This window comes from Rhinolophus ferrumequinum, chromosome 12, assembly GCF_004115265.2.
Source record: "Rhinolophus ferrumequinum isolate MPI-CBG mRhiFer1 chromosome 12, mRhiFer1_v1.p, whole genome shotgun sequence".
Classification (NCBI taxonomy): Eukaryota; Metazoa; Chordata; class Mammalia; order Chiroptera; family Rhinolophidae; genus Rhinolophus; species Rhinolophus ferrumequinum.
The window spans coordinates 34,714,011-34,739,577 of NC_046295.1; the positions used below are offsets into that span (position 1 = coordinate 34,714,011).

At 41.0% G+C, this 25,567-nt stretch overlaps 1 protein-coding gene across 2 annotated transcripts in view; it reads right to left on the reverse strand.

The window, feature by feature from the left end:
- Window positions 1-25,567, reverse strand: part of DMRT1 (doublesex and mab-3 related transcription factor 1) — a 95,113-nt gene that overhangs the window by 27,698 nt on the left and 41,848 nt on the right. For both annotated transcript variants that reach the window (XM_033123781.1, XM_033123780.1), the window contains one exon: window positions 11,657-11,801. In XM_033123781.1, coding sequence (XP_032979672.1) covers window positions 11,657-11,801 — 145 coding nt within the window. The remainder of the gene's footprint in view (window positions 1-11,656; window positions 11,802-25,567) is intronic.

The window sequence follows — 25,567 nt, forward strand, 5'->3', positions numbered from 1 at the left end:
AAGAAACAATACAATTAGTATGTGCAAGGATAAATTATAACCCAGAAACTTTTTACTAAGAAACCCATGAATGGTTTCAGCCAAAGTAGGAAACTGTTCCAAGCATGATCAGCACTGCCTCTTGTACTATTTTCGTAGAAATATAAATGAAACAACACTTAAAACTGCTGAATATGCTGAAAGAAGGTATTGCTTTCCTCTATCCACTTCTCATTTTTGCCTTCTACCTCAGGGCCCTAAAACTGTGGGTCAGAGGAGACTTAGATGAAGTCTTGGATGCCAGATTGAGCAAATGAAAACACGGGATGCTGAATTCAATTTAAATTTAAGAAACAACAACTCACTTTTAGTAGTGGCACATGCTTATATTAAAATCATTTTTGTGGTTTATCTGAAATTTAACTTTAACTCGCCATCCTGTGTGATCTTGCAACCTAAGGAAGTGATTCCATTGAGCTGACTGGGGGCTACTCTCTCCGTCTCCTGGTACGAGGGTCAGTGACAGGCTTCTGGCCCCTGTGCCACCCCTAGAGGCCAGCCAGTACCTGACACCTGCAGCGGTTTCCTGTGCTGCTTCAGGAAGCTCGGATGTGGCGCCATTTATCAATCTACAGTAAGAGGACACTGCAACTCAGAGGAAACATAGTCAGAAAAATAGCAGACAGCAGTGGTGGGAGAGTTATGTTCACCTCTGCATTTAAAGTGGGGGGAACCTCTACCCTGGACTTGGTGTAAATGGGGGAAAGAGTCTCTGGATTCAGTGTAGCACCAGATGTGTAAAGACCACAAAATGGTTCTCATAACAATCCTGCTACACTGAAAAAAGAATTTTAAAATATGTGTTAGGAAGCGATTACGGGACTGCAGGGCCTGCTGTTATCTCTGAATATTATTTTTTTATGCAGCTCATTTTTAATATCGGCACCTTTAGGGTGAATGTAAATAAACCTGCTCATGCAATAAATTCAGTGTGCGCTTTTATTTTGCAGATTTAAGCTAAACCGCCATAAATCTCGGGAAGCAGCATCTTTCAAGATAACAGAGGCAGCACTCAGATTTTGATACTCACTAAAAAGAATAATAAATAAGCAACTGACTTCAGAGACCACCCCAAGTGCACGCGCTCAGCACGACAGGCAAGGTGCTTGACAGCCAGTGGGAACAGTCGTATGGGGTTTCTTCTCTTTTCCCCATCTCCAAGGGATCGTTCCAGTGTACCACAATAATCCCAAACAAGAGGGGTCCTTGCTTTTGCAAAAACGGAGGGTAAATATGATCACTTTACACATAGAAAAATCAAGCCCACTTCCGTGATGAAATAACCATCTACTCTAGTTCCCCTAAAAGATTCCATTTATGCCAATTTCGATGAACAACAGTTGGAAAGTACATAAAACCTGGTCGTCATCCTTTACAGCAGAAGCCCAGTTGGAACCTGACCTCAGCATATATTGTATACCCATGTATATGTGCAAGATGGGAAGTATATGCCTATATATAAATATAAATACATATAAAGCTAACTTTCAGTGTTCGAAAAACAAAAGCTATCCCCATATAACAGCCAAATTCTGACATAACTCAGTTTGGACACCTCATCTGGTGTGCACTGCACTCATTCCCAGTGTAAACCCCACCGCGCTGGGCAATGATATACTGTAATGTCACATCGCAATCTGGATTTACTATAAAGGGCCTCTGACGAGCTTCAGAGCAGTAAACATTGCAGCGAGGTGTATTTCACACTGAGCTGGTTTTTATGAAGAACACTTCACCGCCCAGGCACGGCACCTGGATGATGAATGGTGAAAGATGCATGACAAGCTTCATCATTGTTTGTAAATCTTAACTGTTCCTGCTCACTAACTCTGGAGGCAATTTTCAAAGACAGCAGCCGACAGAAGGACAGCACAGTTTTCCTGAAGGTTATTCAAGTTGTACTTGGCCTGGGCCTTGCCTCTGAGAAGCCGAGCAGGGAAAATAAACTCCTGAGTTACTCATACCAAGCCCAGAAAACATTGCTAAGGCCCAACGCATTCAAGTCAGATGCAAATGGAGAAATCCCACGTGTCATGAATGTTGGATGCTCTGATCAGAGTGGATACTGTCAGATCCAAGTTACCGCTCATGTGGGCACTGCCTCTTCAGGATTTTTAAATACAAACGGTCACTGAATGAGTAGCAGAAACAGCAAACCTGATGATGTGTGATGTGCTCACCACAGACTGGGGTCTCTGCACTGAGCAGGCAGGTAGGGGACTCAAAGTCGCACCTGAATGCCATCAGATAAAATTAGCACTGAAAACACGGGTAAGCAATGTTTTCTACTCATTATGTTCCACTTGGCGATCAGGACACTTATGAGCTCCTAAAAGTGTGCTTTCCAGAGCTCACTCTCTGTATGCTGCTGTAGACTGTCATCTTTAGCCCACAGGAAAACCCCTGCAAAGATGCCCTGGATAATGAACTTAGTTTTTAAAATGTAAGTTGAAGATGTAAAAGCAATCTCATAATAAGCCACTGACAGACTAAGTAGAGCGCAAAATACTGTCTCAAAAATTATCTGGGGAAAAATCAACAGGCTTCGTGTTTTAAAATAATAGCTATGACCACAGGGAAAAAAAGAACTATAAAAAAGTAGTTGACTGTGTTTCTATTTGCACTTATAATTTCAAAGCTAATAACTAGTTATTTAATTTTTATAATATCTGCCTTCACCAAATATTAATACTTGTACTGTACCTCCCTCCTGTTATTAAAAGAAAATTCAAATATAACCACAAAATTAAAAGCGACTTTACTATGTTAATTAAGTCATAAAGGTGCTTTGAAGTTTATATTTCACTTTGGGAATAGCAATGTAAATACCACGCCTGATGGTGTGTGGTTTTTTTTTTTTTTTAAAGCTGCTTTTCATTTTGGGGTTTGTTTTGGTTTGGTTTTTTTTGCTGGGACACCAACATGCTACAGAAAGACACCCCCAGATGGGGGTATTTCTGCATAATGCACATGCTGAGGGAGCAGGTTCTGAAATTTTATCATCAAACCACAAGTATTATTGCAGATTTTTAGTCCTAGCAGACAGGACATTTCCAAGTGCATTCTCAATCCCAATCATAGCTATCACTTCCTTGAAAATATGTCAAACACAAGAATGCCAGACTGTCATGCAGTGAGGCCTCAGACAAGTTAAATCATCACCATGCTGTTTCTCCACCTGCCACAGGGAAATGAGGACCCCTTCTCCTCCCTGCTTCACAGGCACTGTCTCTCTGCCTCAGTCTCCTCGTCTGAAAAGAGGGGTAGTACTAATATGAGAAGTGAACGAGTTATCTCCATCAAGTGCATAGAACATTGTCTTACAGACACTGTAAGAGCCAAGTAAGAGTTTGTGAGGAAAGAAAAAGAAAGGAAGAGGAAACCACCGGATATACTTGCAGAAAGAACGCCCAGGGAATGGTTTGGTTCAGAGACTTGAGTTCCTCTTCTGGTTACAGTTCTTTCTAAATATCAGCACCAAGGCTCAGGGATGTCACAGCATTCGGCCTGCAACTCCACCCACTCTGTAGTTACGTGTGAAGGAGCCCCTCTCGACCTCTTTTGCTCTGTTATACATTGAAAATCAAGGTAATGTAAAAAATTACGTCTTCAGAATGCAACTTTTCCAAAAGGAAGATTCTACATGCTATAAATCCAGGGTATGCTTGTGGGCCGGGGCAGTGAGTGAACTCTTTCCTTACTTGAGTGAGTCTGACCTCTCTCAGGTAGCCCCTGGGAAGTGCCAGCCATTTCTAGACTGGTGGTGGCTTTGTCAAAAGCCAGAGTTCGGGGCACATCAGTTCTCAATCTTACCTACAGTTTACTTTGTACAGTGCTCTGTTTATGGAGGAAGAAAAGGCAGTTTGGAAAAAAGACAGAAATCTATGTGTCCTCACCAAACAGCATTTTAGCTTCCCCTCTATCCGATTCTTTAGGTATAAAGGGATCTGCTGGTGTCTTTATATACCCCTCTTCTCTGGTTATCTCCTTTGCTTTACATAGGAAACATATCACATGTGTTATATATTAAAAGTAAGTCTTCAAAGCTGCCATTTCTAAATGTTTATGATATGCTTAATATTATTATGCTTCATCTTCCTCACTCCATAGGCCATGATGTCTAGCTAATTTCAAGAGTCACAATCAACATATGGTTAGTTTCAAACAGCGTCCCTTTAGGGCTGAAAAATAAGTCCTTCTTGCTGATCGCAATCGTTTTCATGTGTACAACCCACTGCCAGGCACTTGTTGAAATAGATAGAAATATAAGAAATAAGGACGGATCTTCATGTAAGAATAAGGGAGTTGACAGCTTTTGCCATACTTTTACATAGTTGTTTATGTGATCCATAATTAAAAATGAGTAAAGCTGTAATTTTTTTCAACTTTCCAGACGAGAAAGGTGAAGCTCTAAGGTTAAGCAAGCATCTTAGACTCCCACCCAGAGCTGGGGATCTGAGCCAGATCTCCTCTCCTGTGGTGGGATCCATTCCCTGCAGGCATTGGCCTCCACGGGGGGTACCAGTGAAGGCCCCACTTATCTCTCTGTTCAAAGATAAGCTGAAAATGAAAAGGTCACATGAGAAAAACAGGTTTACCAGCCAAGTGCTCTTCCCTTTGATTTAGCAAATGGTAAGTCACTGCCTAAAGTGTCAAGTTTAAACTCAACATTTTCTAAATGTTCATAAAATGCATTCAAATTTCTTTAAAAAGCAGGGACAGAAAAGGGTCAGTGTTTTTCTCCCTACCAGCTTGCCATACAATTCAGAACAGAAAATACACAACAAAAGCAGCTCCTTGGCCTACTCTCTGTACTGTCTGAACAAGACTCTAAAACATTTCTAGAACATCTTTCTCCCTGACAAGAAGAAATACCTGAAACATCAACACAACCCTGGCAGAAAGGAATGGTGAAAGTAAGAATAGTATCCTGCCATCTTCTGTTGCATTTTCTTATTTATAGATTGTTTACATAGGGACAAGATTTCAATCCTCACAAAACCTGTGTGGGTTTGACAGGGCCCACCTCCTCACACACCTTTTAACAGGTAAGGGAAGCAGAATTCTCAGAGAAGAGTCTGATATTCCCAAGGCTCCCCCGCTGGTGAGTCATGGCTCCATTCAGGTTCTACGCACAGAATCTCAGCCCCACCCAGCCACTGGTGGCAGAATGGCACATCTCTTCACATAACCAGCAGCACTGGCATCCTGGATATGAGTGAGGAAATCAGAGGGTGCCTCCAACAGGTAGCACAACCTCTGCTCTCACCTGCAAAACTGGGAGGTTTGGCTGGACGATATTTTGTCACCTGCAAAACTGGGAGGTTTGGCTGGACGATATTTTGCTAAAATCCAACTCTAATGTACGGCATTAAGCAAATCCATTCCACAGAGTAAAACTCAGACATTTTGCACTCAGACATGACCACTGTAGGGGAATAGCATAGGCCATCAGTGAAATCAAACACTTCTACATTCATTGGCCTACAAAATTGCTAATGCTAAATGGATTCAGAAAGTCATTATTTGGGAGCACAGGCCTCTGCAAGCTGCCCAGACATCACAGAAGGAGAGCATGAGGCTTTCATTCAGGACCTTCCACCGACCTTGGCTACCTGACCTTTGGGTGAAATGTAAATGCTCTGAACCTCACCTCACAGAGCCGTTGACATCCTCTATGTTTTAGGCAAATATTACATGAATAGCTCCTGATATGTAATAAGCACCTCAAATGTATGCTTTTTTCTCCTGAAAAGAGCAGAAGCTGACTGAAAAGGAAGGTGCAGTTCGCACGGGAGCCTGCCACTGTATCTGAGCCAGAAGAGGTCAAAAACCCAGAAGGAAGAGGATGCACCACTGTGAACTTTCAAATTGAGATTGCAAAATAAACAGATAAAAAGATCAAGGTATGTTCATCTTTCCCAGTTTAAGCCAAAATCTTTTTGCAGGGGTTGGCTAGCCCTCAATATACTCCAAGAACTTATACTCAAGAATTCAACATAGAGAGATGCCTATTTACAAATACGAAATGCTACCACCTCGAGCTATGTGTGCATCTGTTAACACTGAGTTAACACTGTGCATCTACCTGTTTAGCCCTAGCTGAGGAAGCAGTATTTCCAGGATGCTTCTACTACTACTTCCTGAACAACTTGCATCTGCTACGATGATCTGGTCACACTCACACCTATAAGCCAACCCTCACTTGGGCACTAGGTCAGTGTTTCCCCAATTATCTGTGTGAAGCTTTGCTTTATTTTACTTTTTTTTTTTCCAGTTTCCAATATACCATGGTCTGATACGTTTATAAAATACAATAAAAATGAATTACCAGAATCATGATGTTAAAAATGGAAAATAACAAGTGTTGGCAAGAGAAACTGAAACCCTCATACTCTGTGATGGGAATGTAACATGGTGTAGCCACTGTGAGATATAGCTGGGCAGTTCCTCCAAAAGTTAAACACAGAATTACCCTGTGATCGTGATCCAGCAATTCTACTCCTGGGTATATACCCATAAGAACTAAAAACAGGTATTCATACAAAGACTTATTCATAGCCAAAATGTAAACAACCCAAATGTCTATCAACTAATGGATAAAAATATGTGGCGTATCCATACAACGGAATCTTACCAGGCCATAGAAGGGAATGAAGTACTGACACCTGATATAACCTGCATGAACCTTGAAAATATTATGCTCAGTGAAAGAAGCCAGTCACAAAAGGCCACATATTATATGATTCCATTTACATAAAACATCCAGAATAGACAAATCCATTGAGACAAAAAGCAGATTCGTGGTTACCAGGGGCTGGGGGGAGGGAAAATGGGGAGTGACTGCTTACTGGATATGGAGTTTCCTTCTGGGGTGATGAAAGTGCCTTGCCAACTAGACAAAGGTATTGCCGTGCTTCCCCGAAAATACGACCTAGTCTGACAATCAGCTCTAAGGCGTCTTTTGGAGCAAAAATTAATATAAGACCTGGTATTATATTATATTATACCTGGTATTATATTATATATTATATTATATTATACTAGGTATTGTATTATATTATATAAGACCTGTCTTATAGTAAAATAAGACCAGGTCTTACATTAATTTTTGCTCCAAAAGATGCATTAGAGCTGATTGTTCCACTAGGCTTATTTTCGGGGAAACACACTGGTTGCCAAACATAGTGAATACTAAATGCCACTGAACTTCATATTTTAAAATGGTTACTAGTTAATTTTGTTAGGTGGATCTCACTTCAAGAAAAAAATGAATTACTAGCAAAATGAAAGACCAAAAATACAAGACCCAATTTTTTATTGGATTCAACAAACATAAAATTGCTCTGTCATGCTGCTGAAAGATTTTGTTTACTCTTAATTCCTTTACTTACCTCCTCTTAGAGCAGTGACAAAGTATCCACAGACCCACACCAGTCTGGGGACCACTGCCTTAGATCTCATCTCAGCTTGCTTACTCAGGGACACTGCCATTGTCCCTAACAAGTGCCCCCACACACACCTTGAACCTGTAATTTCCCTTCTGTTGGATCACTCCCATCAGCAAACAAACCCGTTATAATATCTCCCTTCATTAAAAAAAGAGAAAAAGACCTTCCTTAAACTCACTTCTTCCACCAGTTAGTACCCCATTTCACTACCCCCCTTACAGCAAAACTCCTTGAAGAACTGTCTGTACTCACTGACCCAATGATTTTCTCCCGAGCACCTCCTCCCCACCTAAGTGGCTACTTGTCAAGGTCATTGATCATTTCTACCTTGCAGCAGCCAACGGTCAATTCCAGTCTTCATCACATCTGACCTATCAGCTTATTGGACTCTTCTTATTGAAATGCTTTCTTTACTTGGCTTCCAAGGCAACACTGACCTTTAGCTTTCCTCCTCCTCCTAGGCTACTCCTTATTACTCTTTCCTTTGCTGGTCCTCATCTACCAGAGCTTTAAACACTGGAGGGTCTCAGGACTCAATCCTTGGTCCTTTCTTCTTCTCCAGCTACACTCACTTCTCTAGGGAAATCTCATCATATTGACTTCAAATAACATCAATGCACTGAACTCTCAAGTTCTTGCTTCCAGCAGGGAGGGCCTACTTCAACTTCAGACTTCATACATCCAATTCCTACTCGACAATTTGCTTGGATGACGGATGAACATCTCAAACTTACTATGTACAAAATTAAACTCCTAATCCCCACAAACCTGTTTTTCCCATGGTCTTCTTTACCTCAGTAAATGGAAATTCCAACATTCTACTTGGTCAGATTAAAAGTTAGGAAGGCATCGTTCACTCCTCCCTTTCTGGAACATCCCCAATCCATCGGCAAATCTTGTTGGTTCTAGATTCAAAATGTATCTGGAATTCAACCACTTATCATCACTACTATACTCCCACCCTGACTAGGCCACTGTCTTCTTTTGCAAGAATTACTGCAGTAGCTTCTTAACTGGTCTCACTGATTCCACTTTGCATCTCTACAGTCTATTCTTAAACAGCAGCCAGAGCGATCTTTAAAAACCACAAGGCAGACATGTTGCCCCCTTTGCTGGAAACTCTCCAGTGCCTTCCCAGCTCACGTGAAGTAAAGGCCAAAGTGCTTGCAATGGTTTCTAAAGTTCTACTTGACGGCCCAGCATCTCTCTGATCTACCTCTCAATGCGTTTCAGGATATGAAAAGGACAGAATGGCTCCTACCTAACCTTTTCACAAAAGAAGAACATTAATTAATAGCAACATGGCGAAAGAAAAACTTTCCCTGTACTTATCTCCCCCCCACATTCTGTTTTCATGTTTTTATCTTCAGCAAAATCAGAGGAAAACATAGAACTTGGGACTCATTTCTTTAGATAGTAAAGAGAGGTTAAGCTTATTTTTAAAGAAACTGAAGAAAAATGGATTTAATGGACAAATTTATACTTAACACTTTAAAGAAAACATTAAATCTACTGTAAACACTGTTTTTCAAATTACTTAAAGTTCCCATTTAGAATTGATACACTATTTACAAATCATAACTTATTTATTAACGCAACACAACCAAAGAACCTCAACTCAAATTTGACAGAACTAATAAGAAATGTAACTGGTTATCAGCCAGCCTTTGCCACCTTCTCACAAATGAATATACTGATGTCCCCAACCCTACCCACCACCCTGCCATTAGCCTCAGCCCTACTTAAGGACATAACTTGCCCTCAAAGAGCTCCCCACTGGTGTCAATGCTGATGATAAAACTGAAGATCCAATGCCCCAAGAGATGACAACTGAAAGCACAACTTTCTCTTTTCTCTTCCCACCAGCAATGACAAAAACTTCATGCAATGTAGAGCTCATGATACCGTACATTTGGAATTCATAGAGTCACATTTCTTTAAAAAATTAGCTGAGATTTGGATTTTCTATTAATTCATATTCTCTTTCTCCATGATGTTGACTGGACAAAACAATTTTCCAGGTAGTGCCAAAAAGAGGGTTTATTTGGGTAAAGATAAAGCAAAACCACCGCAGCAGTGTGAGAACACACACCTCTGCCGGCGGCTCTCATGCAACACTTTTTATCCCCCCACCGAGATGGCCCCTATATATATCCCTCCCCCAAGAAGTTAGAACAATAAAGTCTTAGCAGGAAGTGAGGACTAGAGAGTAACAGGAAGCCCAGCTCCGTCTGCAGACATCCCAGCTCTTGGCTCAGTTTTCTTACAGCGCCAGTTCATTTTTAGCAATGACAATTCCAAAGAAGGCATTACTGTAATGTCACTGCAATTCTTCCTAGCTAACTCCGTCATGTCTGAAGCTTACCTTCCTGATTAATTATTAGTGAGTTAGATGGATACCCGAAGGTTAAACCTGGAGTCTCCTCACACCACACTCTCAAATACACGTATCGTCAGAAAAGTTTTGAGAAATTCTAGGTGTTATTCACCCAATCTTTCCCTCTGAACACTGGTACAGCCGGTCTCTTCGTTCCTGGACTGTAACCTCTTTCCAGCTGAGTCTCTTCCTTTGCTGCCATAAATTCAAATGCCTACTGCTCTTCTCCAAATGCATTCTTCTCTGCTCTAATAAATTTCCTCTATCTTTTTGTCTTATTGCCTTCCTCTGAATTTACACCTTTGACTCAAGAATGCCAGTGCTTCTAAAAATATTACATTATTCCTAGTGAAAGCAGCTCAGGCAATTTCTTCCTGAAAGTACGTTTCACTGCTAATTTTCTCTATAAACAAACATTTATTTACCTGCTTCATCTCTAAATTGTGCACGGGCTCCATCAAACAGTAAGAATTCTGACCTTTCAGGACTGTTTCCTTACAGAACAAGCTTACTTAAAAATAATACCTGATTCATTTGTTCATTAATTTGTTCATTCATTCATTCATTCACTCAATCAATAAATATCAAATAAAAGGCATCATAACAGATTAAAAAAGTATATAAAATGTGTTCTGTCTTTAAGGAGCTTACAATCCAGATACATACATAGAATCAAAGGCAGTATAAAAGAAAGACTATATGGGATATATTATATGGTATGAATATTTATAATACCGAGTTGTGCTTGTCCACTCCTGACAAAAAATGATTAATAAAAGTCAAAGTGCAATCAACAACGTGAGCTTCAGTCTCTATAGTTCAAACTGATCAGTTCCATATTAATGGAGTCCCTTATTTTATTTTAGTACAGTAAATAAAGCATAACTTGCCCAGCTTTTTTCAATTTCATTGTTCTGAATCTGGAAATCAAAGCATGGTTCTGATTCTCATTCTCTAAGCACTTGCTTTATAAAGAAACAAGTTCTCTACAGAGTCAAGCTACTGAAAAAGCAAACCTCTTTTATTGAGTACAGGGTACGTTCCAGTAGTAAGTTTCTCTACCAAGTCATTTACTATTGCCCTGATTTCTATTTACTGCCTTGATTGTGTGTGCTTCTCACTTTCCTAGGTCAAAAGATGCTGCTTAAACATAAAGAACTTAAAAACAGGGCTTGGAAACACAGCAGCCATAAAAGACCTGTCCATCATCACAGTGTAAAGGTTGAGGAAAAGGTTAAAATCGAAGTGAGCAAGTGTGTATTTCAAAGTGCTTTGGTTCATTAAACAGTCATTTTTATTTTAAAGCCATTATATCAGAGTTATTTGCATTGCTACTGAATAAATTCTGAGATCTATTGTATTCAAAAATGTTTTATTATGTTATTTTATTTCTTTCCCCAAAAGACAAATACACCTTCAATTTTAAAATGGAAAAGTTTTGGAAAATGAGTATTCAATATGTAGAAATTCACTTTACCAAAAATATCAGGACTTGAGCCGCATTTAAAGTGCCCCTGTATTTTATACTGATCCTCCAGAGAACACATTTTTAGTTTCTAATGAGAGTCTCTCATCTTATTCTTGTCACTCCAGGAATCCAGAAAAGAGAAACATGATATTAAGAACCTACCAAAGCCAAATCATTCCATAACAAAATACCATAAACGGTACTTATGTAAGAGTCATACGGCAATAAACTTTCCAACAGCTCCTTAGAAAGCCTGAGACCCAGTGCTGGATACTCATCCCCTCTCCACTCCAAATCCAGGCTATTTAACCAGATACCTACCACTCGCTTTGGCTTCCATGTAAGAAGGGCCATCCTCAAACGTGAAAATCTGGGACACGCTCTGGCCCAGGTAGGAGGGAGGCGGGTAATAAGAGTGCATCCTGTACTGGGAACTCACTGCATGGCGGTTCTCCGAGGTTTTCATCTGCTTAAGAAAAAAGAAGGAGTAATATTGAGACCAAAGTTGCACTTTACAATCATGACAAGCATTGCCTAATTCTTTAAATAGAGGGGATAGCTTATTAAGTTGGAAGTATCCTCAACTATGAATATGCCCTCCAGTGTACTGATCCTGAAAATACTAGACCTGTGCATCCTGAGGTGCCTTTTCAATCTTGGGGTCCCCGCTAAAGCACCCCTAAAATTCCACCTGGTCATATGATGCTTGATAAATAAGTACTACAGAGAACAAAGAGGGCGGGAAAGATGGGAGAGCGTGGCGTAGGTACCAACACAATCCACTGTAACACTGACGAGCTTGTTTGATGAGCAGCAAGTTATTGAACTGTCTCACATTTCTTCACATGTAAAGCTGGCATCTTACCCTAGTTACCTTACAGTGTTCATCATATAGAGAATATTTTTTCCAAAAACAACATGTAGTGTGTAAAGATAAGCTGTTGTCATTAGCATGATGCTGTGTTGTCACTCAGCATCCATCCCAACTTCACGCCCATGCTTTTCCCTGCAACAAGGAACAAAAAGTCTGGTATCTCTGTTTCCCGGACTCTCCTGTCACCAGGGTTCTGCAGGTGATCTGGATTCTGTTAATGGGACATGGAATGACATTTGGAAGACAGAAGGGAACGCAGAAGGGAGCACATGCTGTACCCCCAGTAGCAGTGAGCAGCTGACCCTCGGCAGTCATGCATTTTTTCTGACAATCAGACCCTGCCTTTGGGACTATGGGGCAGCCTTTACGTAAGGAGCACTTCACATAGCTTCTTGACTTCCCATTCAAAGCTACGGAGATAGAACCTAAGGCTTAGCAGGGGATCCCACTTCCACGTTCCTGGCTCTTCCTAGCCACTTCCACAAACACCTAAAATTCTTCCGTTTCCTGCACAGAACCCTGGTACCGACACTGAGCCTGAAACGCATGATCCTATCTTCACAGCAAGAACACCTGGACTTCAATTATTTTTACTGCTTTAAAAATATTAAATTTAGATAAAAAGTCAATCTAAAGGAATGTTCAGGACAAATCAATTCCATTCAAGAATTAAGGAATAATTTCAAAATCATGTTTTTCAATCAAATCTCTAGAAAGTTACTTAACTTCATAAAGAAAATAGTACTAACGGACAGAGCATCGCACAATAAAATTAAGTACCGGGTTTCCTCAAGATTTTCTATGAACATCCAAATTTTGGACAATTTCTCAAGTAATAGAGGCAGAAGTGTACTTTGACCATTATGGCATTGCTTGGAGGAAAGGTCTAAGTCCTTCGTTTCTGTGTGCTAATTCGAGAAGCTCAAGAGGTTCATTTTGGACCCTCCCAACTGCTCCCCAATGCAAATGTATGCTCTGATGAGTGCATTACTTCTTCTTGCAGAAGGAAAAAAGACTCCATTCCACTTGATCATTACCTCTCAAGTGAAGTTAATCTGGCATGTTCCCTTTAGACTTTCTAGTTCATCTTTCTGAATATAAGCTGGTATCTCTTCCAGCTCAATCACCCAATTTTCATTTTCTACCATCATATAAATCTTCACTAAATAAGAGAGCAAGCAAGCTACGCTTGGTAAGAGCCAAAGAGGAACAACTGGCTACCTTAATGAGTGAGCCCAAGTCGGGAGAGCCATTAAGGAGCCAGGAAATCATTAAAGAGGGAGGCAAGGATCAATGGTATTTACTGCACAGACCCAGTTATCCATTAGACCAGTGCTTCCCAGTCCTCTCTTAATGTGTATACAAATAGCCTGGGGGTCCTGTTAAAAAGTAGATTCTGATTCAGTAAGTCTGGGGTGAGGCTTCAGAGTCTGACACATTCCCAGGAGATGCTGACTCTGGTGGCTCAGAAACCTCACTTTGGTGACAAGGGACAAGAATATATGATCCTTTCTATCATACTTATGCCTTTAGGGGACCAAAGGAGGACCTTCTAAAAAACTCTTTTGACCAACTGTTTACAACTATCAACTTTCCACCTGAACTGAGGGAAGGCAGAAATGATGTAAACAGCATTTAAAATTTTTCATTATTTTTCTTTTCATACATGAGATTCCCCAGAGCTAAGAGATTTTGTTTAGGGGTCTGCCGCCATCTGGAACTGCTGCAGCAGTAACGACAAACTCAAACACACTTTGCATAAGAGCCATTTCTGCCTCTATATCCTTCCCTGAAGTCAATTACACAGTCTCAGTAATGAACATTGAATTAGAAGACAAATGCCAACTTTTAAGTACAAAGGGTCTTAACATAAATAATGGAGACACCCCCCTCCGCCCCCCCATGGATGCTGAGTTGGTCACATCTCCTTCTGGCATGACAACGTCTTCAAGTCAGTTCTTCAAGGAAAAAGCTTTTCAATTTTCCCAAGGTACAAGAAAACTGACAGGATTTGAGCCTGCGGGCTCTGCAAAGTGCCAGACTTTTCCCCTTTTACTATGAATTTTGTATAAAGCCTCTTTTCAAAATATTTTTAAAATGTTCATCGTGAGTCTAGAGCAGAGGTCAGCAAACTTTTTTGGTAAATAGCCAAAGAGTAAATATTTTAGGCTTTGCAAGCCACAGGATCTCTAGACAATCAGGAAATAAATGGGTGTTGCAGTGTTCCAATAAAACTTTACTTATAAAAACATGCTCTGCTTCTCAACTACTGGAGTAAGGGGAGCAAGGACCCAGCCCTCATGCCTGGGCTTCACGCCTAGATCATCTGATTTCACTGGTCTGAGATGCGGCCTGGGCCCTGGCTTATTTCAAAGTTCCCCGGGGTAATTCTAACCGAAACCAAGACTGAGAACCAGTGATTTAGAGTTACCCTATATATTTCCCACACCCCAACTAGTATGAAATCCCAACACCTCCAGTATTAACTAAAACATGCAAAAGGTTAATTCTGACAAACAGGCTGGCAAATTGCTAGCTGCTAATCCCAATGTGTACATTGTTTGAAAAGAGATCCAGATAAACTGTAGAGTTATTTTCCTTTTTACTGAAGCTTACTGGAAAATAAACACAGTATCAAATCCATGCATGTTTATTTTCCCCCTTAATTCCTTTTCTGTTTTTAGAAAGCATCAGATAACAAGGATTATTTGGAAATAGAAATTGAGTTATTTGAACTCAAACATTCAATTTCTCCAATGAATCCCCAGACCATTGAACTACAAAAGACTTCCAGCAAAAGAAAAAAAAGATACAAAGGGTCAGACTCCATCTGAGGTTACTAAAATGTAAACTTACGGAGGCTATCAATCACTTCAGCTACTTCCAACTGGAAGAATAATCTACAAATAACCATCCATGTGACAACTTGGACATAAGAAAGAATCGTTCTATGTATTTCTCAGGGCATGTATAAACCTCTGAAACACAAAAGTTAAGACTAAATCGTGGTTCACCCAGAAAGCCCAGAAAAAGGCGTGGCCTAATGCAATTTAAAACTAAATCACTTCTTGCTCCTTTCGGGTTAGACAAAATGAGTAAATAAGGAAACCTTTGAAACTCCTTTTACTTTAAACCAGCAGTAGTACTTGGCTGGGGGCAACTTGTCCCCCAGGGGACATTTGATAAAAGTCTGGAGACACTTTGGATTGTCACAACTGTGGGGGGCTGGGGGAAGTCACTGGCATGTAGTGAGTAAAGGCTGGAGATGCTGCCAGACATCCTACAATGCACAGGACAGTCCCCACAACAAAAAATTATCCAGCCCAACATTTCAATAGTGCCGAGGTTGGGAAGCTTGCTTTAAACTAACTTAATACCCCCACCCTCGTGCTCAGCCCTTCACCTCCAGCTACAACAAAGTACTACAGAGCGAAGTACTACAGAGACAGAAGGCACATACAAATTAAAGGAACTGTTCAGTTCTGCTAAAAGGATGCCATTGTTTTTCCCTTGATGCAATGCTGCCTTGTTTCTCAAGACTTTTTTATTCCTTTAAATTAAGCAAGCGAACTAAGTAAAACCTAAAAACCCAGGATCCCCATGAATTATGACTACTATTATTATTAACATGTGGTAGCTGGCAAGCAAGAGACATGTTTTATATTCTTATTTCCCACCCAAGTCTCTGAACCAGAATATGACCTATGGATAGGAGCTGGGCAGAGAACGTGCATGGTGTTAGTATTAACCCTGAAGGAAAACCTAAGAGCTTTGGGTTTTATTTTATTAAACTGTTGAGAACATACAGCACAATAAATCTGAACTGTAAGTTTCCTTTTTATATACCTTAGTCACCCTTTTTTAATAGTAACAATAAAATCCCAACAAAACGTAAAAATGTTAGACCCCACTTCCTTTAAAAAAAAATTCCTAAATACTATTCATTGGCTGTCTGCTAATGCTTCAGATAGGAAGAGAGTCTGGTCACTGAGCTGAACACTCCATCCAGGTAATGGCTGAAATAGATTCCTAATGTCCAAACTGCTGTCTAGTTGTTTATAAAGCATGGCTCAGCTGGTCAGAATTAGAATTGGCTAAGAAAGGGAATAGTCTTCCTGAGAAGAGTGATTATACTGGATAAAACTCCTAATTGCACACTCTAATATTTAAACAAATAATTTGAAGATTCCCTTAGCATTGGTATGTTGTCTACAGTCTTTTAAATTGCAAAAGCCACATTTGGGATGAACCTTTGGTTTTATGAACAGAAGCCTTTTTATAAAAAGGCTTCACATTCTGTGGAATTCCAGGTCTCCTGCTGATGCTAAAAGTGAAGTCTGGTGCTGCCTTTTGCCCTCATTAAAGGATTTCTTTAGTTTTAATAGAAGCTTCTTCTCAACCCATCAGACTGGGATGCCTTTTCCCACACTCACCTAACCACACACTGAGAGCTGTCCTAGTCCACAGACCTTACCTGTGCAGGTGCTTTACCTGAAAGGCAAGTGCCCATCACCTCCTCAAATACGCACCTCATTCATCCTCTGGGATGCAACAGGTCACAGCTGGAATTATTCTTAATATATAGACTGAAAAATGATTGCTATTATGTGCACATTTCAGAGACTACTGAAACAATAACAGGGCAAATGTTGAGTCATGTGACACAAGGAGAAGCCCTACCTACAGCTACAGTCTGTCCTCCCTTCTTCCCTGTCTCTGCGCGTTTGTTTTTTCTCGCCCAACTTCGTTACCTTCCTCCACTGTGCCCACCTCGCATTCTCTTAGGTGTTCATATGATGAAATACCCTCCACTCCCCTCCCTGGAGGAAGGAAGAGAAAAGGAGACAGGGAGACTGGCCTTGTGAGGACTCAGGCCCCTGAAACAGATTCCCACAAAGCCTGGGTGGGTGCCTTCATGAGGCAAGCGGGAAGGTGCTGAGTTTGAGGGCCAGCTCTCAGCGGCTGGAGAACCTAAGATCTGTTTGTCCAAAAATGGAGGGGATGCTCCCTCCTCAGACAGGACTCTGGAGGAAAAACAAGAGAAGGCACAGAAGACAACTCATTCAAAAAACGATGCATGTAAGATGTTTGAGGTTGTAAACTCCATGTTTCCCAAAGCTTCAGAAAATCTGTGACAGTGTACGAAAGTGAAAAAAACACTTGTGGGGTAAGCTTTTCAAAAAAAAATAGAAGGAAACAAGATCAACTCCAGGCTTATATTAATACCAGAGTAGATTTTAAAAACTTAAAAAAGATATAAGATGCACCATGGAAAAATAAGGAAGTCGTTTGGAAACACAGAAACAAAACTATTAGAACATAAAGCAAGCCCCTATCCCCCACCCGCCAATTCCCAGAAATCCTGGACAGGGCATGGAATAGGGACTCATATGACTCTTACATAAACTCTGAGATGGAAACCCCGTATGATATCAGGATTATACTTGTGTTCATTAGTAGTCCATTTTGTTCATCCTTATTAAAAGTCAAACATTTAAAATGTGACTATTTCCACATTTAAAAAAAAACCAAATTAATGTTTTTAACTTTTGTCGCTCAATTTATTGTTTTACCATCTGTATTGGTGGTACTGATAGAATAAAGTTTATTCCTCTAGACAATATTTTCCAAAATGCAGAATTGCGACCATTTAGTGGGCTCAAAACTAATTCAGCAAGTTGCAGATCAGCATATATTTTTAAAGAACAGTATGGAAATGAATGGAATGACACAGACTATAATAAAACAGAATAGAAATATGAGACTCCATTGTATATAGTACGGGTAGGAGCTGTTTTATAAACTTTTCATTTTGTGTTTATCAATATGTATAAATAAATATACACAGAATCATAATATAAAACATTTCTTACTGTGAGTCTTGGTCTAAAATCACTGAAAGACAATGATGTATATAAATCAGGTAAAAGGAAGCAAGAACTTTAAAGATAGGTACATAGTAAGAAAAAGACAAATGTAAAAATGGCTCCTATTCCTGGAATCTTGAAGGATTCTGATGTATTTCAGGGGGTTCACAAAAGAAAGGGTGGTCTGTTTGAAGACGGTCGCTGGCTGGGACTAGTCTAATGCTTTCCTCATTATCACAAATCTATGCAAGCTTTGCTAGCTCTTGGGTTAAAAACTTGTCTAATTTGCAAATCTAAAACACAAACCCTAACTTCCCAACTGAAATCATACAGAACCAGGCAGAGATGCAAGTATCCTTTATGTCAAAGCCAACAGGAAACACAACTTCAGCAAAAGAGCTGGTGGAAAGGGCATGAAAAAAATTGTATTTTTAGTATTTGGTTAATAACTACTATCAAGACATAGGACTCTCAGTCTAACATGTCAAGTCTCTGAAAGCATTACATAACACCTCTTAAGATAGGCAGATAGGGCTTGTAATGGTGACAATCTTAACATAACTTTGCTGAGAAAAATGTTGGTTATTGACTACAGGACTAATGGAATTTCAGAGTAAGAAATGAGCATTTATTAAGAGATAATAGAGACTTGTCAGCTCATAGAGTCCCCATAATGTAATCATCATTAACAGAAAGAAACGGCTCAGCGAGATCAAATAACGTGGTTCTGCTCATAGGGATTAAGCAGAGAGAAGGCAGAATCCAAAGCAAGTAGACCCTCGAAAGCCACCTGTCTCATTTTAAGTTAGGATATCTGCTTGTTATAAAGACCTACTCACGTTTGAGATCTTGCTTCCCAGCATATGTTGTCAGTTTGGGTCAAATAAAAATTCGAAAAGAAAAAGACCTACTCACTATCTTTAGCTTTTGACAACTCCTGTTTTCACTGCTTTGAGATAAAGTAAGAATGTTTTTTGAATAGTCTGAAAATCAGCCGCCTGTAACCACACATTCAGAAACTGTGATTTTAAGACCAGAAGTATCAGAGGCATCCATATCTGTCCCCATTTTGACGGACAAACTTAATTAACCTTTGCTACTCTGTTCCAACCTACTGTTTTAGACAAAACCAGTGACCCACAAACAATATGTTACCATCAGAATCTCAATGGCTGCAACACCAAGAGATATAGCCCTATCAGCAGTATCGGGAAATAAACCACTTGGATTAGCTGCTCTAAGAAATATGGATTATATTCATGTCACACATGAGCTGTCAGAAACATTAGGATACTTTTAGCATAAATCAGCAGTGTGAGCGGTATCTTGTGAGTCCTGAGCATGATAGACTGCCGGGAGGGCAAGGTGAGACGGTCTGCGGCCACCTTCTAAGTGTAAGCACACGTACACATTCACGTCACTTTACCCGAACTGGTATTAAAAATCTAAACGCAAGCTGGTGACTGCTGATGGGCACTCCCGACTCAAGGTGGGCTGCTGGCATGGAAAGGCACTTCCCAGTCCCAAACCACGGTGGAGAGAGGTCATCTCTAAGTAAGCAAAACAAACAAGAATGGCCCAAATTACACAGAAGTGTGTGTGTGTGTGTGTGTGTGTGTGTGTGTGTGTGTGTACGCACGCGCATGCACGCATGTGCCTGGGACGGCACAGAACCATGTGTAAGAGCTATAGGCTTAATTACTTAAATTGGTTAATACTATTAAGACTTGGGCCTCCCTTCTCTCTAACTTGTCAAGTCTCTGAAAACATTATATAAAATATGTCATATCTTATAAAATGCTGTAAGTTACAAGAAAACATACAACTCCCAAAGCTTCACATAAGGAAAACCAAGCAGTGCTTTTGGAGGGCAGAGATACCACGGGAATGAACGTGCCCTCTGCAGTCATGCAAACCTGGGTTCAAACTCCAGCTCCCGCACTTAGCAGCTGTGTGATACTGGCCAGTTACTCCATCTGCCTGAGCCTCAGTTTCCTCACCACAAAAGGGGATGCCAATCTCTGACAGGGCTGTGTTTCGGGATTAAGTGGAATGTTAGCTGTGAAGCGCCCAGCACCCTAAGGCTGTTTAACAGCTGTCCTGCTGCACCTTGCCTTCCACTTCCGCTCAGGGGCCTCCCACTTGTGGGAGCATCCGTGAGAGGGTGTCAGTCACACTCGAGGACCCTTCTTTTGAGTTTGCTACCCAGTAGCCGGGCCCTTTCATAGGTATGACAGAGATCTAGTAACAAAGAGGGAGACAGAAAAACCTGCCCATTATATACTTGAAATAGTTTAAGTACATAAGCATTTTGTTTGATATTTGAAAGGAAAATTCATCCCCTGAAAATTTTCTGCTTTTTAAATTTGAAAAAGTTGAAAAACCAACTCAAGATCGTACACAGCCACTATCACACACAGAGGCAGGGCGGGCGGGGGAGAGACAGAACATTCCTTCACATTTTTCGCTTACTCAAGACATGCAATTATGTCTGCCTTCCTTATCTCACTATTGGCTGATAAGAACCTGGAACTGCCAAAAAGGATGTGACTTTTTTTTTTAAAAAAAAAAAAGGTATGAAAAATAAAATGAGGAGATAATCCCCCCCACTTCCCAATCTTCTTATGAAGCGCCCTGCCCTAGAGGTTGTGCATCTGCCGGGTGACGCCCGTAGGGTCGTGGTGTACCCAGCAGGGGGCACTGAGAGCAGGGGGTCCTGGGTGTAGGCAATCAGGGCGGCGACTCTGTAAAGAATTTTTTAAAAATATAAAATTCACTAAAAGTCAACCTGCTTTTAATGATCAGCATGCAGGGAAAATTCTCAACAACAGTGGTGAAATCCTGGTAACATACTGGTCCTGGCGCCAGCTCACGCCATCCCCACACCACTGCACAGAGCCCTCCTGTCCTCAGGGCATCACCGCCCCCCCAGGGAACCTGCAGACTCTGATCACAATAGTGATCACAGAATTTCCAGTGTCCTTTTTCGTCCCACCCACTGTGAGCTGCGCCTTGAGGGTCGGGATAGCCTAGCTCAGAGCTAGGCCAGGAGGTGGCACTTGATAAATTAATGATCAATGAATGTGTGAAGGAGTTTATGTACACACTCTGTAATGTGGTGAAGATTTTTCGTAACTCTATTCTTTTTCTACTATTGCATTCCTAAATTGGTTTAAAAAAAAAAAGACAAAGAAGAAAATCAGCTTCTGTTATGTATTGCCTTGATTTTGGTCTTTATTCAACTGAGGGACACTTAACAGGCCACAGAAGAATGGACTCCCAAGAAATTTAATAATCACTCATCCACATACTTAAACATTCTGAGAAGCAACTAATTTTACATCATATTCATATCTGCTTAATGGGGAAAGAAGTTAAGCTAAACAGGAAGACAGATAAAATTTTGGCAACCAGCCCAACCAAATTGAATCTGAAAGCTTTCAAAAGCTATGATCTGATTATCTCATTTTCAAGCAGATTACAGAATCCCCAAGTGACTGTATTATTTACTAACCTGATGCTATTGTGTCAGAGATCAGGTTGTGTAAAAATCTCACAACAGATTGATATTGTATTTCTTGCTGCCTCCAACCGAATTGTGGAGCAGTCCCTGGAGTACATTAGCCCTTTCCAAGGTTTTCAACTCAATCTACATCAAACTGAACTCCTGTAAGAATGGAAATGTACCTGTAGGACAGCCCAGGATTTACCGGAGTCTCCTTGAGGTTCTTGAGAATCCGAGGTTACATTCTACCTGGGTTTCCGGAGATGCTACTGGGCCGCTTCAGCCAGGCTGAGAAAACAGTCCCTTAGGATGTTCAGAGCCCAGCCCCTGGCCCTAGATCTTCTCTCAGAGTCACAGCTGCCTTCCCCAGCGCAAGGGTTTCTAGAGACCAATTCTACTTTCTTTTATAACACACACATTTTTTAAAGCAAAATACTCTACAAAAATGACTCTACTGTGCACTGTTGTAATTAAGGAACAGTTCTCAGCCTCACCTCTCATCACCTATCTGAGTTCAGTTTCTAAAATGTCCACCATCTCCTTCAGCTTTGGTTCCAGACCAAGAGCCACCAGGAATATTGCCATTGCAGGTACCAGTTCTTACAAGCAACTGCCCTCGATGCAGGATAGAAAGCATGCAAGTGATTACACTTTCTATAAAACAAAACAGCAATTCTTTCAGGAAAAGGTGTAATAAAAATCAGATGATGGTTTTCATGATCATCACGTGTAGTCATCTAGAAGAAGACAAAATAGCAATTCCTTCAGGAAAGTGCATCTAAATAGGTGGTAGTTTAGAAACAGAAAGTCAGGGCTGCATTAAGTGGGGCTGCAAAGCTCCGGAGGGATTCACCAGATGGCCAGAGGACTACTGCTGCCCTCACGTGCCCGCTGGCAAACAGAAGCTTTCCTTCCTGCAGGATTAAGAATGTGTTATAAGGGCCCAAGAGAATTGGGTTTTTTAGTTCTTCTTAAAAGAGAAGAACCTAATGAGGAATTATGCTTCAAAAGAGAAAATTATAGACGTGGCTAAGACTTGACAGGCTGTTTGGGGGAAAGTTCATGGTAGAGGCAATGGGACCCCCAAAGGTGGGAGAGTCTGACACCTCACTTCACTGTCTTTAAAACTCCTGTGGTCTATTGTGACTTTCACATTTCTTTAAACAGAAGATGCTCCAAGACTGGCCTTCTGACCTTGCAGGGCTTGTCTCCTCATTGTACTCAAGGCAGGACCTACTTGGGGTACATGTGAAGGACTCCCACAAAATGGTGGGATAGCATGAGGGTATTCACAAGGCTGCCATAAAAAAGGAAAAGACCAAAGCACTCCTCTGCTTCTAAGGAGTTAAGCTGAGAATTAAGTTGACACAATTACTTAAAAAAAAAAAAAACATACTGAAGACCCTGAAGAACTTTGCTGTTGTCATGGTGACACAATGACTGATGCAGTGGTTTCCAAACTCTCACTGAACTTCAGATGTTTAAAATGCAGGGAATACAGGGATAGTTTTGCCAACATTTTATATTGCCAAATGCGTGCCTTCACAAAAAAAGAAATCCAGCCATTTAATAGGATCATCACTTTTTTTTTCTTACGTTGGAGGGTATGGTCTCAATAACAATTTTTAAAACTGAATAATTTAACTGGGAAAAACCCACTTGTCCTATTTTCCTCATTTCTCTGTAAATCAGCATAGATAACATCCTGCATATACCATAGTGAACTGCTAGACACATTCCCAATAAAAGAAGAAACAAGATGACATCAGCATCCATGACTGGTATCTAAACTGAATAATACACAAAGAACATAAATCAGAACTGGAGGTATTTTTAGGGGGAAGACAAATGTCAGTATCAACATTTTTCTATGAAATAACTGTCTAACTAGAAACCCCAAAATAAGCAACTATAAAATTATTAGATTTATAAGAGCTCACAAAAGTGGCCAGATGTAAAATAAATACATCACATCACAGCAATGGAACTTGTAACCCTCTTAGTCATCAACAGAAGTCTATGTCTCTACACTTCCCCTTTAAGAAACCAAATTATGGTTGTTCGCCCTAATAGCCCAAGTCAAATACCACATCTATTTTAATTACCCTTTCCTGAGAAAAGAAATTGCTTTCAATGTTTTAAATTGAGTATGTTCTTATAAACCCTCCCTGTGTCTGCTTGCAAACGTCAGTTTTTCTTTGCAGAGGAAAAGCCAGTCAGTGTCTGTCCAGCAACAGACAGTGTGACCAATAAAAAGGGAAGCCAGGGATAGTTTAACCTGTCGATGACGTGGGCAGTGGGACTGGGTGGGCAGCCTACTGGATCTCAAGTTATCTTCAGAGAGAGCGCCTGAGCAAGGGTAAGAAGGCCCAGGTTTGGGGCCTGGCTCTCCATCAGCAGCTGTGTTGCTCAGGCAAGTCACTTAACTTGCTCAGCCCAGAATTACCCAGGAGTTTGAGGTGAACAGATGCACATTATCCTGGGGCCTGACGGTGCAGAGGGGTGGCCTGCAACAAACACAAAAATTTCTCTGAAGTCTCCCACTTCATCTTAAACATTGAAGTGGATTTTGCATTCTACCCCCTGATGTGTTGTTTTTTAAATTACAGGGATATTTTAAAATAATGATTGTTCATTATAATTGTCTCCCTGAGAATGGTTTAAACCTTAGATTCATATTCCCTCCTTCCCCCTCTCCCCCCCACTGCTGGACCCTCCTGTGAAGTTACCAGGCCACAGAAGTGAGGGGGCTATGGCCACTCCCACAAAGCGCGTGCTTAGTAAGTCACTTCTCAACATTCTTTAGTTAACAGGTTGTTCTGATGCTGAGCTATGCTAACAAAGGAGGAAGCAATGTGAAAACAAGGGCCACTCTCAGGCTGCTCATTATACCGGTAGGATCAGGCAGGCAGTCAAAAAGCTTTCCTTTATTAAGTGCCCTGAGGGGCCTCTGGCCCTGAGCCGGCCAAAGGTGCTGGAGCGCCATACCAAGAATCCTCGCAAGGGGGCGCCTTTCTCTGTGCTCCAAGGCTCGGGTGCCAGAAGCTGGTCTCCTTCCTAACTATCTCAGTTTCAAATCCAGGCCTACTTAGATGGTCCCCAACTTCCCTTCTCTTTTTCCAGGTGGTAACAGCAGCCTTCCCTCAAGACCCACTTTTCTCATTTTTGTCTGTGGTTCAGTGGTAGATCCCTAGCACATAGTACTAGGACCTCCAGGCATGTTTCTTTAACACATGAATGCATTCCAGGGAGGTACATAATCATAAATGGGCAAGCATATTCACGGGACACTTCAGACTGAGCCCAAAATAACCACCAGAGGAATGAAATGACCTATGTCGCCATTTGACCACACCCCAACTGTGGTCGCAATGTGACTCTACACATCTGGTGGCACAAGCTTCCGAAAAGCAATCTAAAGAGGGCGCCTGCCATAGGGACTGAAAGGAGATGCCAGGTACAGCTCTGAGTCCTCCCATATTTATTTCTGTTCACTTGATATGCAGCTCTCCCTTGTCAACCTGGTACAACATGTTTATTTAAGAGATAATGTTGCCGTGGAGGAGTGCACAAGGCAATAAACAGCTTTTGCAGGCAATTAAATGCAGAAGTGAAATTGAGCCGCTGGTCAGTGGAACCAGCCATTCATCGTGAGTTTGTTCCAGTGTCACAAATGTTATTCCTGTTTCACAACAGGACAGGAATCTATGATTGGGCCACAAATCTCCAAGGCTGGAGACAGATCTAAAGCAATTACAGCAGCTCTCAGCACGCAGGGCGTTAACAGGAAAGGACCTTGGGATTCTGGGATGCCAATCTGCTCTGTCTTTCCTTAGAGGTTCTGCACTTAGTAGGTGCTCAATAATTATTTGCGGCTTGCTTGATTTTATAGGGAGACTTATTACATGAAGTCTCGACTCTACAATTTCTTTCTGCAAATAATTCAATACCCTCACTACAAATCTCTAAGACGTCTAGCTTTACAA